The sequence below is a fragment of the Petaurus breviceps genome, unplaced genomic scaffold (assembly GCF_028583685.1).
Source record: "Petaurus breviceps papuanus isolate PSGF00001 unplaced genomic scaffold, PetGlider_PUasm1.0 188, whole genome shotgun sequence".
Lineage (NCBI taxonomy): Eukaryota > Metazoa > Chordata > Mammalia > Diprotodontia > Petauridae > Petaurus > Petaurus breviceps.
This window is the reverse complement of record NW_027185804.1, coordinates 43,153,452-43,167,347: the sequence shown is the minus strand read 5'-3', so window position 1 is coordinate 43,167,347 and position 13,896 is coordinate 43,153,452. Positions and strand designations below refer to the sequence as shown.

The 13,896-nt window shown below is 53.7% G+C and overlaps 1 protein-coding gene across 1 annotated transcript in view; it reads left to right on the top strand.

Moving 5' to 3' along the window:
* TNKS1BP1 (tankyrase 1 binding protein 1) overlaps positions 1-13,050 on the top strand; it is a 20,429-nt gene extending 7,379 nt beyond the window's left edge. Inside the window, exons 4-10 of the mRNA XM_069091661.1 lie at positions 1-1,547; positions 8,998-9,322; positions 9,952-10,096; positions 10,551-10,687; positions 11,053-11,210; positions 11,760-11,835; positions 12,656-13,050. The exon at positions 1-1,547 is cut by the window's left edge and continues 426 nt beyond it. Of these exons, the coding sequence (XP_068947762.1) occupies positions 1-1,547; positions 8,998-9,322; positions 9,952-10,096; positions 10,551-10,687; positions 11,053-11,210; positions 11,760-11,820 (2,373 nt within the window). The 3' untranslated portion in view covers positions 11,821-11,835; positions 12,656-13,050. The remainder of the gene's footprint in view (positions 1,548-8,997; positions 9,323-9,951; positions 10,097-10,550; positions 10,688-11,052; positions 11,211-11,759; positions 11,836-12,655) is intronic.
* Positions 13,051-13,896: the final 846 nt, after the last annotated feature.

The following is a 13,896-nucleotide window of genomic DNA, read 5'->3' as shown; positions in this document are numbered from 1 at the left end:
TACAGTAGCCAGGCTGCAGAGTTACAAGACCGGGAATTTGGGAAGAGAGACTGGATGAGTGAATATGGCGGCAGCGGCAAGAGAGATGTTCATTGCCTGGAAAGAGCCTTTGGAGAGAGAGACCTGAGTGGTGTGTTCAGTGTGGGACACTCAGAGCAGCAGGATAGAGAGTTTGGGAAGAATGATCGAAGAGACAACTATTGTCCTAGAGAAGCAAACGAGGAGAGGTTGGAGAAAGAGTCAGAGGGCACATATGGCTCTAGGACTTCCGATTTACAGGACCAAGAGCTGGGGGAGAGAGACTTGAGCAACTGGCCTAATAAGGGCAGTGACTCTAACCATCAAGAAGAATTTGGGAAGAAAGACCAAGCTGGGACTATCGGGAGCAATGATGTCAACCGCCATTCCAGGGAATTTGGGAAAAAAGACTGGCCTAGTGAATTTGGCCAAGAAGACATGAATCAGACAGAGAGGGAACTCAGTCTAGGGAGACGAGACTGGACCAGTGACTTCCGAATTGAAGGCACAGACAAGAGTGACCAATTTGGTATCATTGGAACTGATGGAGGCAACTGCTCAGGCGTGGGCCTTCTTAGTGACTCAGATACAATGGGAAACACCAGCTTTGTGTCACCTAGGAAAATTATTATGGGACAGACACAATGGACCGATGATCTGGGCCTCAGGAACTTGGATGTATCTGGATGTGTGGGATCAGAAGGGTCAAGTGAGGCCAGAGAGCATGGGGTTGGACAGACTGATTGGTCCTCTGACCTGGGCTTAAGGAACATGAATGTGCCCTGTGGCTTAGGGGATGGAGGGCCTGGGGAATGTAGGGAGCTTGGAGTGGGACAGAAAGACTGGACTCCAGGTCTTGGACTGAGGAACATAGATGTCTCAAAGGTCATAGAGTCGGCAGGGCCTAGTGAGGGTAGAGAGTGTGGAGTAGGACAGATGGATTGGGTTCATGGCCTTGGGGTGAGGAATGTGGATATGGCCAACAATATGGAACCTGGAGATCCTCTCTTGTCAAGGGAGCGTGGTGTAGGACAGGCAGACTGGACACCTGACCTTAAGCTGAGAAACACAGACCTGGGGACAGGAGGCAGCCTCAGAGAACACGGGCTAGGACAAATGGACTGGTCCCATAATCTGGGGTTAAGGAACATGAATCTCTCTGGTCCCCTGGAGTCTGGGGGTTCTGGTGAGGCACGAGAATGTGGAGTCGGACAGATGGACTGGCAGAATGATTTGGGGCTCCGGAATACTGACCTTCCAGGCAGCTTGGATCGTAGAGGTCCAAGTAAAGCCCGAGAGCATAGGGTTGGCCAGGGGGACTGGTCTTATGATGTGGACCTCGCAAACCCTAGATTATCCAGTAGCCTCGAGCTCGGAGAACCATCAGAAGCCCGGGAGCTAGGAGTTGGAGAGGTGAGTCGGCCTGGCATTTTGGAGAGCCAGCACGTCAGTGACTCCTCACAGCCCTTGGAAAAGAGCGTGTCTGACATCGGGATGGACTCGAGAGAAACGACAAACTCAGGAACCAGGTAAGGGAAGCCCCCGGGGCAGAGTGGGCTCTGGTGCACTTGCACTGGATTCACGGGGAGATACGAAGGTCTTCCTACCACCATTTTCTAAAGATTTTATTGTATTTTCCACTAAAATTTGGGAGAAGAAGAAATGACTTACGACATAATTAGAAAACGCAACATGTAATAATAGCGAGGATTATGTAGCCATTTAAGATTTGCAGAATGCTTTACAAATAGCACCTCACTTGGGAGGTAGGTGCTCATTACCATTTTGCAGATGAGAAAACTGAGGAAGATAGAGGATAGTTGGCTTGTGTCCAGTTTCCCCCCAGCTGGATTTGGATTCAGGTCTTCCTGGCTCTAGGACCAACACTCTACCTGCCACCTAACTGCCCCTAAGATAAGATGTTCCTATATTGCTACTCAATAGTTAGCCTCCCAAACTTGCCTCAGTAGCAGATCCCAGAACGGTTGGGTAGGTCAAGGCACCCCCTCAAGGGCAGGGTGTGTTTGCCTCCAGTGGGGCATAGCCACTTGGATGGAGAGGAAGGTGTTGGAGATGGAGGCTGGTAGGTATGTGTCTGTCCTAAGTAGGTCCCCAGCTTCTGGGAATAAAGAGAGTATTGGCTGTGGTGGCCATTCATTCCTGTAGAGGTGAGAAACTAAAAGCCTCCTGGCCTACTTCCTCTGGAGGCCCTGGAGCTGGAAGGAAGCTGAAACCTGGCTTTTCTCGACCTGGTGACCTGGGGTCCCAGAAACGAGCCCAAAGAAAGGCCACTTCTTTACTGAGAGGCCAGAGCCCGGCCTTTCTGAACGGGTCAGGTTGGACACAGTCTGCCCTGGAGTCACAAAACTAACCAGACATTTTCAGATCTGAGAAGGACACGGATCTTTGGGTGTTGCCTGTGTTTCTGTTTTACCCTTTCTTGGTGCTGCCCCTGACGTTGGTAATGCGCTCCACTCGTGGCTTCAGAAGGAGCCGGGTGCATCGGCTGTGCTTAAGAAGTGTTTTATCATCATGCTGGTTCTCACACTCTTCCACAATGGTGGAATCTTTCAGGTGAAACAAAGCTTTAGCAGATGACTTTTAGTAAAATCTTGTAAAATGAGCCTTTCAACAAACATCATAAGGCTCTTTTAAAAAATAAACAAGAAACTTGGGGTGTTTCAAGGTACTTTGCAGCAGTTTGAGAAACACTGGCTTAGGAGACAGAGGAAGGAATAAGAGGACTGTCGTCAAGGCACCAAAGGATGGCCACGGGGCTCTGAGGAGGGGCCAGGGAGGGGCGCAAGGCAGAGTTAGGGAGTTCTGGGGTCTCGGGGGTGCAGGAGCACGAGCGACACTCCATGTCAGGGCTGACTCTGCCATAGCCAGCTCTGTGAGCTTTAGTGAGGCAGGCCCTCTCTCTGGGCCTCAGTTTCCTGACCTGTACAATGGGGACTGTCCAGTTCTGTGAGCTTTTTGTTGAAGTGAGGGTGAGGCCAGAGTCAGGCCATGCCTCCTAAATCTTCCTTCTCAGTTTCCTCAGCCTAATGCCACACACTTCTCTTCTTCGTGTCACAGATTGTCCATGAAGTAGGACCACAGAACACCAGAGCTGGAAGGAACTTTAGAGATGCCCTCCATTTTACCCAGTCACTTCAATTTACAGATGAGGGAACTAAGGCCCCGGGAGGGGAAGTTATTGGTGGAGACAGGATTCAGACCCAGTTCTGTCTGTCCCTGTGGGGTACGTACGCTGCTCTGGGCCCTGCTTCCTGCCTCTTCTCTGAGATTCTGATGGTGCAGGATGTCCCCGACACAGCCAGAGGGGGTGTGGCCCGTGCCAGGCTTGGAACCCCAAGGCTCAAACTCGAATCTGGGGAAATTAGGCCATTCTGTGGACCAAACGAGAGGGCCTCTTCCAGCTCTAAATCTGTGATTCTCTTAAAAGAGCTTGGGGAAGGGGAGAAGGGAATGGTGCCTTCTTTTGTGGGGCCTTGGATAGGTGAGGCTGTGGGCAAGGCAGTAAGCATTTATCTTGCACTTCCTGTCTACCAGGAAGCAGCATGGTGACCCAGTGGAGGGAGCTCCAGTCTGGCCTCGAGATATTGACGTGCTGTGTGACCCTGGGCAAGTCACTTCACTCTGCCTTTGTTCACTTATCTGTAAAATGAGCCAGAGAAGAGAATGGCAAACCATTCCACTAACTCTGCCAAGAGAGCTCCAGATGGGGTCACCAAGAGTGGGACATGACCGACAGACCTGAGCAGCAGTGCTGTACCAGCCACTCCTGTGTTCGGCTGTGAGGCCCCCGTCTCTGCTGTCAGGCGCTTATGTTCTAATGGGAAAGGGCCGAGTGCAGAGGCAGCCGGGCAGGGCTTGTGATGCCACAGGGGCTGCATGGAACCCTGTTGTTCCAGCTTTGAGCTCAGTGGCTTCTTTTAAACTTCTCAGCTCACTTTCTTTTCCTGATGTTCAGATCATCTGACCAATGTCAACACTAGCCAGTGTTTAGACATTAGAGGATCACTGGGCTCTGGGGGGAAGGGGCCTAAGATGCTGTCTGGCTCAGCCCTTCATTGTATAGATGAACAAAAGTCCAGGAGAGGAGAAGGGACCTGCCCAAGGCCACCTGGATAGGAAGTGTCAGGGTGCCCTAGGAGCTCCAAACCCAGAGCCCCTGGTCTTCATTGGGACATAACTCAAGGATCCCCTGCTTTGTGAAGAGAAGCATCTTGTTGTGGAAAGGAGCCCAGTGGGGAGTCTGTTTGGAAAGTGAGGAGGCTGTGAAGAAAGTGGCTCCTTTTCACTTCATCTAAATACCCGTGTTTGTGCACAGGGTTTCTTTTTTAAAGAGTCGTGCAGGTCTTTCTGGGGCTACCCTTTGGGTCAGGGAAGGATCTTCCCAACAGGCAATAAAGGCGATCAAAAGTTGTGCTCCGGGAGGAGGAGACACTGACCTGAGCAGGGGCACATGGCCCTGGGTCTCAGCCACGTGCACAAGGAGATGGCTCACTGTGGTGGCGGCTGGGCCTCTGGCTGGCGGGGGCTGCCCACAGAAGGGCCAGGCCCTCCCAGGTGTGAGGCGGCCGTGGCCGGAGGGACCCCAAGTCTGAGTTTCTCTGATGTGCTGTTGGTTGGTGTATCAGCAATGCCATATTCACAATGCCTATGGAGATTACAAATATGCTGATATAATTATCCATCACAAAATACATCATGCTTGCCATATGGGGGAATAAACTAGAAAATTTATTAAGATACCAAAAGACTGAGTCCCAAAACCAGAAAGTGAAAGCCATCAGAGTAGTTATGACATTGGCACAGGTAGATAAAGTAGAAAGCACCCACATTCTCAAGCCTTTAAAACAGAACAGGCTACCTCAGGCAAAGGTCCTCCTCTCCCCACTCACAGCAACCACCCAGCGTCCGGGAAGCGCTCTCCCAGCAGCTCCGGCCCCTGGCAGTCCTCAGCAGGAGTCCGTAGCAGAAATTCTGGCTTACTCAAAAAGGGCTTCACGCTGCCGCCGTCGCCACCACTGCTAGCCACCGCAGGAACTCTAGCTTGGCTTCCTCTTTCTCTTGCTCCGCCCCTTCCTGCTATGTCAGCAAGTCCAATGGGGGCATGGAAGATCTTTAAATCCCATAACCCTTACAGTTGGTATCGTGTCAGTTTCTGTCTGGACCCTCTTCTCTTTTCTCTCTAGAAGACTCTCCACTTGGGGCTCTTTTTAGGTGTCCAGGCTCAAGTAGCATCTCTGTGTAGGGACTTCCCAGATTAATGTATCCAGCCCCCATCTCTCCCCTGAGCACCGTGCTTGCATTACCAATTCCATTTTGGACCTCTCGAATTGATGTTCCAAAGGCATCGCAAGCTCAGCAAGCCCCAAACAGAACTCGTTCTCTTTGCCCCCAAATGCTCTTGCTTTCCAAGTTTCCCTACTTTAGTTTGAGGGCACTGACATCCTCCCAGATGCCCCTTCCCTCTGTCTCTCCTCCTCCTCTTTCCTTCCTCCCCAACTTCTCTCCCTCTCCCTCCCCATCCTCTCTCCCCCTCCCTCCCTCCCTCCTGTTCTTCCTTCCTTCCTTCCTTTCTTCTTCCCTCCCTCCCTCTCACCCTCCCTCCCTTCCTTTCTCTCTCTCACCCTCCCTCCCTCCATTCTTCCCTCCATCAGGAGGCCTCTCCCATCCTCCAGCTGCCCTGGTCTTCCTCTCTCAGACTGCCTCCCATCTGCTTCGTATATATTTGTATGTACCTAATCATTTACATGTTATTTCCCTCCCTAGAGCGTTAGCTCCCTGACTATATTTACCTTTCTCTGTGTCCCTAGTGCTTGGTTCACTGCCTGGCCCGTGGTAAGCATTTATTAATTGCATGTTGATAGGCTGAGCTGAGAGGGACCTTGGGATATAATGTCAGAGATATAAAAGAAATTCAAGGCTGTCTCATGACAGTCACCCTCCTGCCCCAAACACACTTGGTGGATGAAGCAGACTCAGGAAAGGGGATTAACAGGCTCAAGGTCACCCAGTGGGTTGGTACTTTTAAAAATTATTTTAGCATTCAGTTAAAAAAAATCAAGTCCCAAATTCTCTCGCACCCTCCAGTGTCTCACCTACTCATTGAGAAGGCGAGCAATGTGATATCAGTTAAGCATATGAAATCATGCAGAATGTATTCCCATATTAGCCATGTTGTAAAAAAATAAAAAGCAAGTGTAAAGAGTGCTTCCGTCTGCCCCTCCCTGGAGGCAGATGGGATGGCGCAGTTCTTTATGAGTGCTTTGGCCGTGCCTTGGATTACAGTAGCTAAGTCTTCACATTGATCATTCTTGTGATATTGCCTTTACTTTGAGCAGTGTTCCCCAGGTTCTGCTCACTTCACTTTATATCAGTTTGTAGAAATCTTCCCAGGATTTTCTTTTTTTTAAGCAGTTGGGGTTAAGTAACTTGCTCAAGGTTACACAGCCAGTAATTTTGTGTGGGTGCTAAGTATCTGAGGCCAGAAACGATCCCGGGTCTCCTGACTCCGGGGCCAGCGCTCTTACTCACTGTGCCACCTGGCCGCGTTCCCCCCCCCCCCAGGATTTTCTGAAACTATCCTGCTTGTCATTTCTTAGAGCGAATTAGTACTCCATCACAATCATATGCCACAGCGTGTCTGGCCATTCCCCTGTCAACGGACATCTGTCACAAAAAGAACTGCTGTAAATATCACTGAACAAACTGGACTTTTTCCCTTTTCTTTGATTTCTTTGGGGTATAGACCTGGTGGTAGTGCTGGGTCAGAGTATGCATAGTTTTATAGGCCTTTGGGCATAGTTCCAGATTGCTCTCCAGAATGGTTGAGCCAGGTCACAGCTCTGCCACGGTTAGTGTTCTGATTTTTCCACATCCCCTCCAGCATTTGTCACTTGTGAGCTGACGAGCTGATGCTTATGGCTTCCCTCTTAGCCCTGTTGGGCTGCAGCCTCTGGATTGCCTGTCCCTAGGGCCCTCTTGTCCCACTCCTGAGAGCCTGTAGGGCAGGGTCTCAGTTCATCCTTGATTTTGAATTGGAAGGGGCCTCGGTGGTCCTGTAGTCAGGCCTCCTTTTACATATAAGGAAAATGAGCTATGTGCCAAGGTCAGAGGGGCAGGAAGTGGGAGTGTGGGAGCTGAATCCAGGGCCTCTGGCCTTAGAGGGCAGTGCTGTTTCCTTGTGTCTGTTGTCTGTCTATGGTTCTTCAGAACCTACCCTCCAGACCTGGAAGAGGATCTCTCCCTGACCTCAACTTCTCTTGGGATCTGGTGCCTCTGCCCTCTCCCTACAGCTCACCAAGCCTGCTGGTCTGACTCCAGAATCAGAAATTAGGGCTTGTGTTCCAGGGCTGGCTCTACCCCTTCCTTGGCATCGGGGCCCCTACTCTCTGGGCTCAGCCTCCTTATCTGCCACATTGTAGCGCAGGACTTACTGAGATTTGGTGGCACTAGTGGCTGGTGTGCTGGGCTTGAAGGCAGAAAGAGCTGAGGACTTCCTCTGATACTTAGTGGGCAAGGCCATTTACCTCTCAGTCTCTGTTCCCTCATCTGAAAAATGGGTGTGATAACAGATCCTGTGCCAGTTCAGGTGTTGGGTTGATGTGAGGGTCAGATGAGATAATGTATGTGGAGAGCTTTGCAGCTCTTAAGGATTTGTGTCAGTTATTCCTTGGATTGCTTTATTGTTCACACGCGCCTTCCGCAGCCACCCTGACTGCTAGAGCCCGAGGGGGCTTAGAAGTCACTGAGACAGGGAGAGCGGGTCCCAGCGGGCTCCAGGTTACCGTCTCCTAAGTGGCTTGGCCTCTCCCTCTAGTGCTGTGCTCCTGGGAAGGAAAAGAGCAGGTTTGAATGGACATGCTCAGGGGCACGGTGCCACTTCACTCTGGATCTGAGCCTGGCACCAGCTCTGCTGCCTGCCTGCCCTGGCCTCCTCAGGAAGGCAGGCATGGGGTGTGGGGGGAGGCGGCAGCCTCAGCCTCTCAATTCTTTCTCCCTGGGGCCCTCGGAACCTCCCTGCCACCCATTCCATCTGCTGGCTTGGCTGCAAGCTGCACAGACGTTCACCCTTCCTGGTCATCCTGGTCACTTCGGTTTGCTTCTCCCCAGAGAAACAAAGGGCAAGGGCATTGCCCTGTGTCAAGCCTGCCTCCGGTGGGCATCGCTTAACAGTCTCTGCTCAGTCTTTGGCTGACATTTCCTCCGTCACTGTTGCCTTCCCTGGCTTTGGTCGCCATCAGGCAGAGGCGCACGTGGCTGGTCTCTGTCATCCCCTTCTCCTTGGCCTGCATCCATCCTGGACACTGAGCTCCCAACTGTTTTAGCCCTGGACGGGGGAGTGTGTGTGCGTGCGTGCGCGTGTGTGTGCCTGCAGTGCACACATGTGCACAGAGAGGATGGATGTGCAGTCTGAACTGGACCCCCAGAAGGATCATAGGCTGCTGGCACCTGCCAAGGACCCTGGGCCCATCTGCTCCAGCCCCTCCTTTGTGTCCCGGAGAGGCTGAGGTAGTGGGTGACATGCAGCATTTGAACCCAGGTCCTGTGACTCAGAAGCCAGTCATCTCCCACCCGAATGGCAGCCCCAGCGCCTTAGGGAAGTGACAGACAGAAGCTCCCCTTGACCTATCTAGGAGCAAGCTTTCCAGAGCACTCCTCACAAGCAGCCCTGGCCAGGGAGCGGGTGCAGAGAGGAAGCCCCTCGTGTTACAGAGGAGGAAGCGGTCTCTGGAGTGACTCGGCTAAGGCCATGCAGGCCTACATGTAGGAGGCAGGATTTGAATCCAGACCACACCTGTTGCCCCTTTCCATGTAAGGTTCTCACTCTGTCTCCACATGTTGCTGCTGAGAGGTTCTGGGAGACATTGGGAGGAGGACAGAGAAGCTCGATCAGCACGGGACTTGCTGGTTCTGTCTTCCCAGTGGTGTTCCTCAATCTTCTCATAACCCCTTTCCTCACAGCCCCGGCGGGTGCCGTGCCCGGTCTCCACCTCCTGGCTCTCAAGGCCTCTTGCAAGAAATGTTGGCCAGCAGCAATCTCAGAGCATCTGCGGGCAGAGAGAAGGCAACCTTGGGCCCCAGGGGCCAGTTGGAAGAGGAGGAGGAAGAGGAGCCAGAATTCAGAGCGGACACCCTGCCTTCTTGCCGGCCCCAGCCCGACGGCGAGGCCAGCCGGACAGAGGAGATGGATGGCAACTGGGCCTCTCGGGGGGATGGCCCAGCGGCCCCGAGGCTGCTCCCAAGCCCTCCCTCTGAGCTCTCTAGCCAGGACTTCTCCTTTATAGAGGTCAGTGGGTAGCAGAGTTCTGGGCTAGGGTTGATCCTTGTGGGTTCTGTAGGTGGGAAGGATCTGCTGCCCACGGCTGGGGGCGGTTGGATTCTCCTAAATGTCACATCAAAAAATTCAAGCTGGCAAACTTGTTAAGTGCTCACTGTTTGCAGTACCCCGTTAAACCCTCCCTGAGCCTCTTTTGGGGGTCCTTAGAGGGCCCAGCATGCACTGGCTCTAATTTGGGCAAGTCGTCAGAGTATGGAGAAGATGCTGCTGGTGGCCTTGGGCGTGAGCAGAGCTGGGCATGTGACTAGTTTTCAGGGACACAGAAGGGCTTGTTCCACGGGAGGCCATGACTTTCAGAACTGGAAGGGGCCTTAAGGGCATCTCATTAATTCTCTCATTTTCCAGCAGAAAAGGCACAAAACTCGTGTGGAGCCCAAATGCCAGGTCCCTGGTCCCCTCCAGCCCAGAGGTGGGGGGAGGGGTTAGGGCCATTCCACCTGTTGTTACTGCACCTTCCAGGGGTATCTGGGGGGGCAGGACTGGAGATCACTGGGAGCAGATCTGCAGCATCAGGGCTGAGAATGGCCGGAGGATTAGGATAGACCAGATCTAGCTTCAGGTGCCATTGTTTGTTCTAGGACACAGAAGTTTTAGACAGTGCCATGTATCGGAGCCGTGCCAATTTGGGTCGCAAACGTGGGCACCGAGCCCCAGCCATCCGGCCTGGGGGTACCCTGGGACTTTCAGAGGCTGATGATGCCTGGATCTTCCAAGATTCCACAGGTGAGGAAAGAGGACAGCTCAGGGGGGAGGGGGGGCAGCACAGGCTGATGCTGGTCACTTGTATAGGGCTTCAGGGGCCACTCACTGCCTTCCTCAGAACAGTTGGGCAAGGTTAGTTGGTTAAGGATCAGTGCCCCCATTTTACAGCTGACACAATTGAGGCACAAGAGTTTAAGTGCCTAGCAGCCCCAGAGAGGTCACGCTCTTAGGCCAGAATCACAGAGCCAGCCTCTGGACCCAGCCTGCGGCCTCCAGGTCCCCTCCTTCCATCATCCCATGCTGTCTCTGGACACAGTTAACCCCGGACCTGAGGTGGGAATTGAGGAGGCTTTATTCAGATGACTAGAACCTCGGGCATGGAAAGGATCTTGGTGATTCGGGGCTGCTTTGGGCCGTCCTGGGGCTGCTGTCTGGTGCTTGGCACCTCTGCCCCATCCCAGTCATCTTCCTCCAGAGCCGCGGGCAGCTCGGGTGCCCTCTTCAGATGAGGAGGTGGTAGAGGAGCCACAGAGCCGCCGGACACGGATGTCCCTGGGGACCAAAGGCCTGAAAGTCAACCTGTTTCCTGGCCTGAGCCCCTCTGCTCTGAAGGTACGGCCTGCAGCCCTGCCCTCCCATCGCCCCACCCCCGCAGGGCTGGAGATCATCCCTGTTGTCCTGGCCATTCCCTTCCTGTAGCCATTACCCATCCTGTAGCTACCTGTTGAAAAGTAAAATCTGGAGCTGGACCATTTAGTCCAACCTTTTCAGTTTATAGAGGAGGAAACCAAGCCCAGAGACGTTAAGTGACTTGGTCAAGGTCACACAGCTAGTGTCTGAGCCAGTATTTGGACCCACACCTGACCTTAAGTCCAAGGCCCTGCTATATATAGCAGGCTGCCTGCCCCCTCCTTCTTCTTCCCCTCCCCTCGTCTCATTCTTTTTCATAGGCTGACTTTTCTTCTCGTGAAACACAGGCTAAGCTGCGTCCCCGAAACCGTTCAGCTGAGGAAGGAGAGCCGGTGGAGAGCAAGTCAGCCCAGAAGGACTCTGCCGTCCAGCGCTCCAAATCCTGCAAGGTTCCCGGCCTCGGGAAGCCCCTCGCGTTACCTCCCAAGCCAGAGAAGTCCTCAGGGTAGGTGGAAAGGGCCTGGCCCAGGCACCCGGGAGAAGTGTGGGCTGGTGGGGTCCCTCCACTGTCCTGGAGGATTCCTACGACCCCCAGGCTGACTCAGAACATCCCGGACCAACAGTGTCTGGGGCTTGGGGTATTTGTGTTCATTTGGTTATAGGTTTCTCAATGACATTTTCATTTGCTTCGAGCCCCACGCCCCGAGGTGCGTGTTTGCCTGTGTGATGCTTGTGCTGTCCCTGAGCCATCCTCACTCCCCGCCCTGCTTCCTTTTCCCCAGATCCACACTAGCTCTTCTGCCTTTGGATCCCCCCTCTGCCTGCATCCCCTCCCTCATTTCAGCTCGAGGGGACGTTACCCTCCCTGCAGGGAGGTGACATGGGCTGACCTCACCCAGTGGCAAAGCCTAGACTCGAATCCCTTTCCCTCCACCTTCCTTCCATCCCATCCCAGGGCCTCCTCCTCTGTTTGGGGACTTGATGGCCTCCCCACAACACCAGGTCCTGCCCAGGGAAGGCTGGAGGGCCCACTCTCTGTTTGTTCACTGTCTAGGTCCGAAGGTTCATCACCCACCTGGCTCCAAGCATTGAAGCTGAAAAAGAAGAGGGTCTGAGGAGACGCTTCAGAGGTGAGCAGGGGTCTCTGCCACTGCCCAGGGCCAGGCCGCCCACCCTGCCCCCTTCCCCTGGGAGGCCACCAGGCGTTGGGCTCATTATGAGACAAAAGATGTTGTGTCTTGGTCCTTCCCAGTGTCATGCTGAAGGATCTGGTCTTTGTGGGGCCACCAAAGGCTCTAGGGTCTGGCTGCTGTCTGATGGGTCTGAGAGCTCACTTCTAGAATGTTTAAGGAGGGCCTCCCCGGGAGTGGAAGTGTCAGCTGAAGCTTTCCCAGAATGCATGACGCTGGCCAGCCTTCACACTGCTCATCAGGAATGTTTCCTGGCACACATCCTGGTCTCATTATTCCCCTTCCACCACAGCCCTGCTGGGATGCAGCACGGGGTGGGGGGTCAGAGGGCAGTCTGGCTTTGAATGCCACCCCATAGGGTAGCCGGGCCTCACTGGCCTGCCCACAAGGGCATGGGTTTCTTGCCTGGAGTATCTCACATTACAGGGACTTGTGGTCTGCATCAGAGGAGAGATTGTAGATGTGGAGTGGACATAGAGGTCATCTGATCTACCCCCTCATTCTTCCAAGATAGAGACTGGGACCCCGATTGAGTCAGACTTGCCCAGGGTCTCCACACTGAGGAAGTCACAGCTCCTTGAATCACCATTAGTGTCAGCACCATCTGTGATAGCAGTCAGTCACAGCTGGTGTCTCCAGAGGGGGACATGCAGCTGAGCCTCTTGGTGACTGGGGCACAGGAGCTAAAGAAGGGGGCAGTGCCGGGCTGAGTGCCTAGGCCCCTGCCCCCCAGTAACCACCTGGTCCCTTTCCCTCACAGGTGGTTCCTGTCCTTCCTCTGAAGCAGCCCAGCAATGAGGCCCTGGACCAGGGAGGAGGGCTGCAGCTTGGGCCGCCGCCCTGCCCCCACTCTAGCCTCCTCCCCTGCCCCTCCCCCAGGCACATTCATGCACTTTGTATCCCCAGCTCCTCCCCCACCCCCTTGGGATGCAGTCATTAGAGTGGTTGCTGGTGTTGGCCCCTCCCTCCCTCGGGCCTTCTTCCCCCCACCCACCTTTGGGTTTTCTTTTGATACCACTTTATAACATTTTGATAAAAGCCTCTGATTTTTTTGTAATGGGTGGTGGGCCGCCCCCTCTCTGCCAGGAGCCCTGTGGAGACCAAGGACGCCTTGTCACTTGAAACAATAAAGTTTTTTGGGGATTGGTGATGTAAGCCCTGCTGTGTGTGGGTTCAAGCCCCCCAGGCCCCGAGCAGCATACCCATCCTGGGCATTGGGCTCAGCCTAATTCAGCGGTCATTAAGCGCCTGCTGTGGACCAGGCCCTGCCCTCATGGAGCTTCCAGTTATCAGGGGAACGAAGCTGAGCATGTACGAACACCAGGAGATGTGTGCAGGGGACACAGAGAAGGCAAAACGGGGCAGATTGGTGAGATGCCATTGGGCTGATGCAGAGGTCTCTTTGTACTCCTTGGGAGGTCGTTGATTCAAGAGCTGCCTGGACAGAGGATGCTGCTGAGAGTTTCTTAGGAGGGCAGGGCTAGGATTAGAGACAAGGGGCATTGCAATTCCCCAGAGGTGGAAAACTGGAGAGCTGGCTTTGGATTAGACCCCAAGGCCCTGAAGCTGCCCTAGGTCTGCCTGCCGTTGAGCTGTGAGAGGGTAGTCAGAGCTCACGGCTTGGCTCTGACACCGAAGCCTAGGATGTCTGCTGTTTGGGCCTCAGTTTGCTAATCTGTAGAATGGAGAGGTTAGATCAGAATCCTCTGGAAAGTTCCTTCCAGTACTAACATTTCTGGGAGAGTCTCTCCTGCCCCAGTTAAAACCTCCTGCCCACTGTCCATTCCATTTAACCTCTTCTTCGCTTAGCTAACTGGCTCCAGGCAAAACCTCCCAATAGCTCAACTGTCCCATTCTCCACTTTCTTTACTAAGTAACTACTCCTGACCCCTCTTATCTCCTTCTGGGCAGTGAGCAGGTGTGTGCCTCCCACCTGAAAAGAAGCCCAGGATAACATCAGGGCTGGAAGGGACCTCGGAGTTCTGGTCCATATCTACCCCC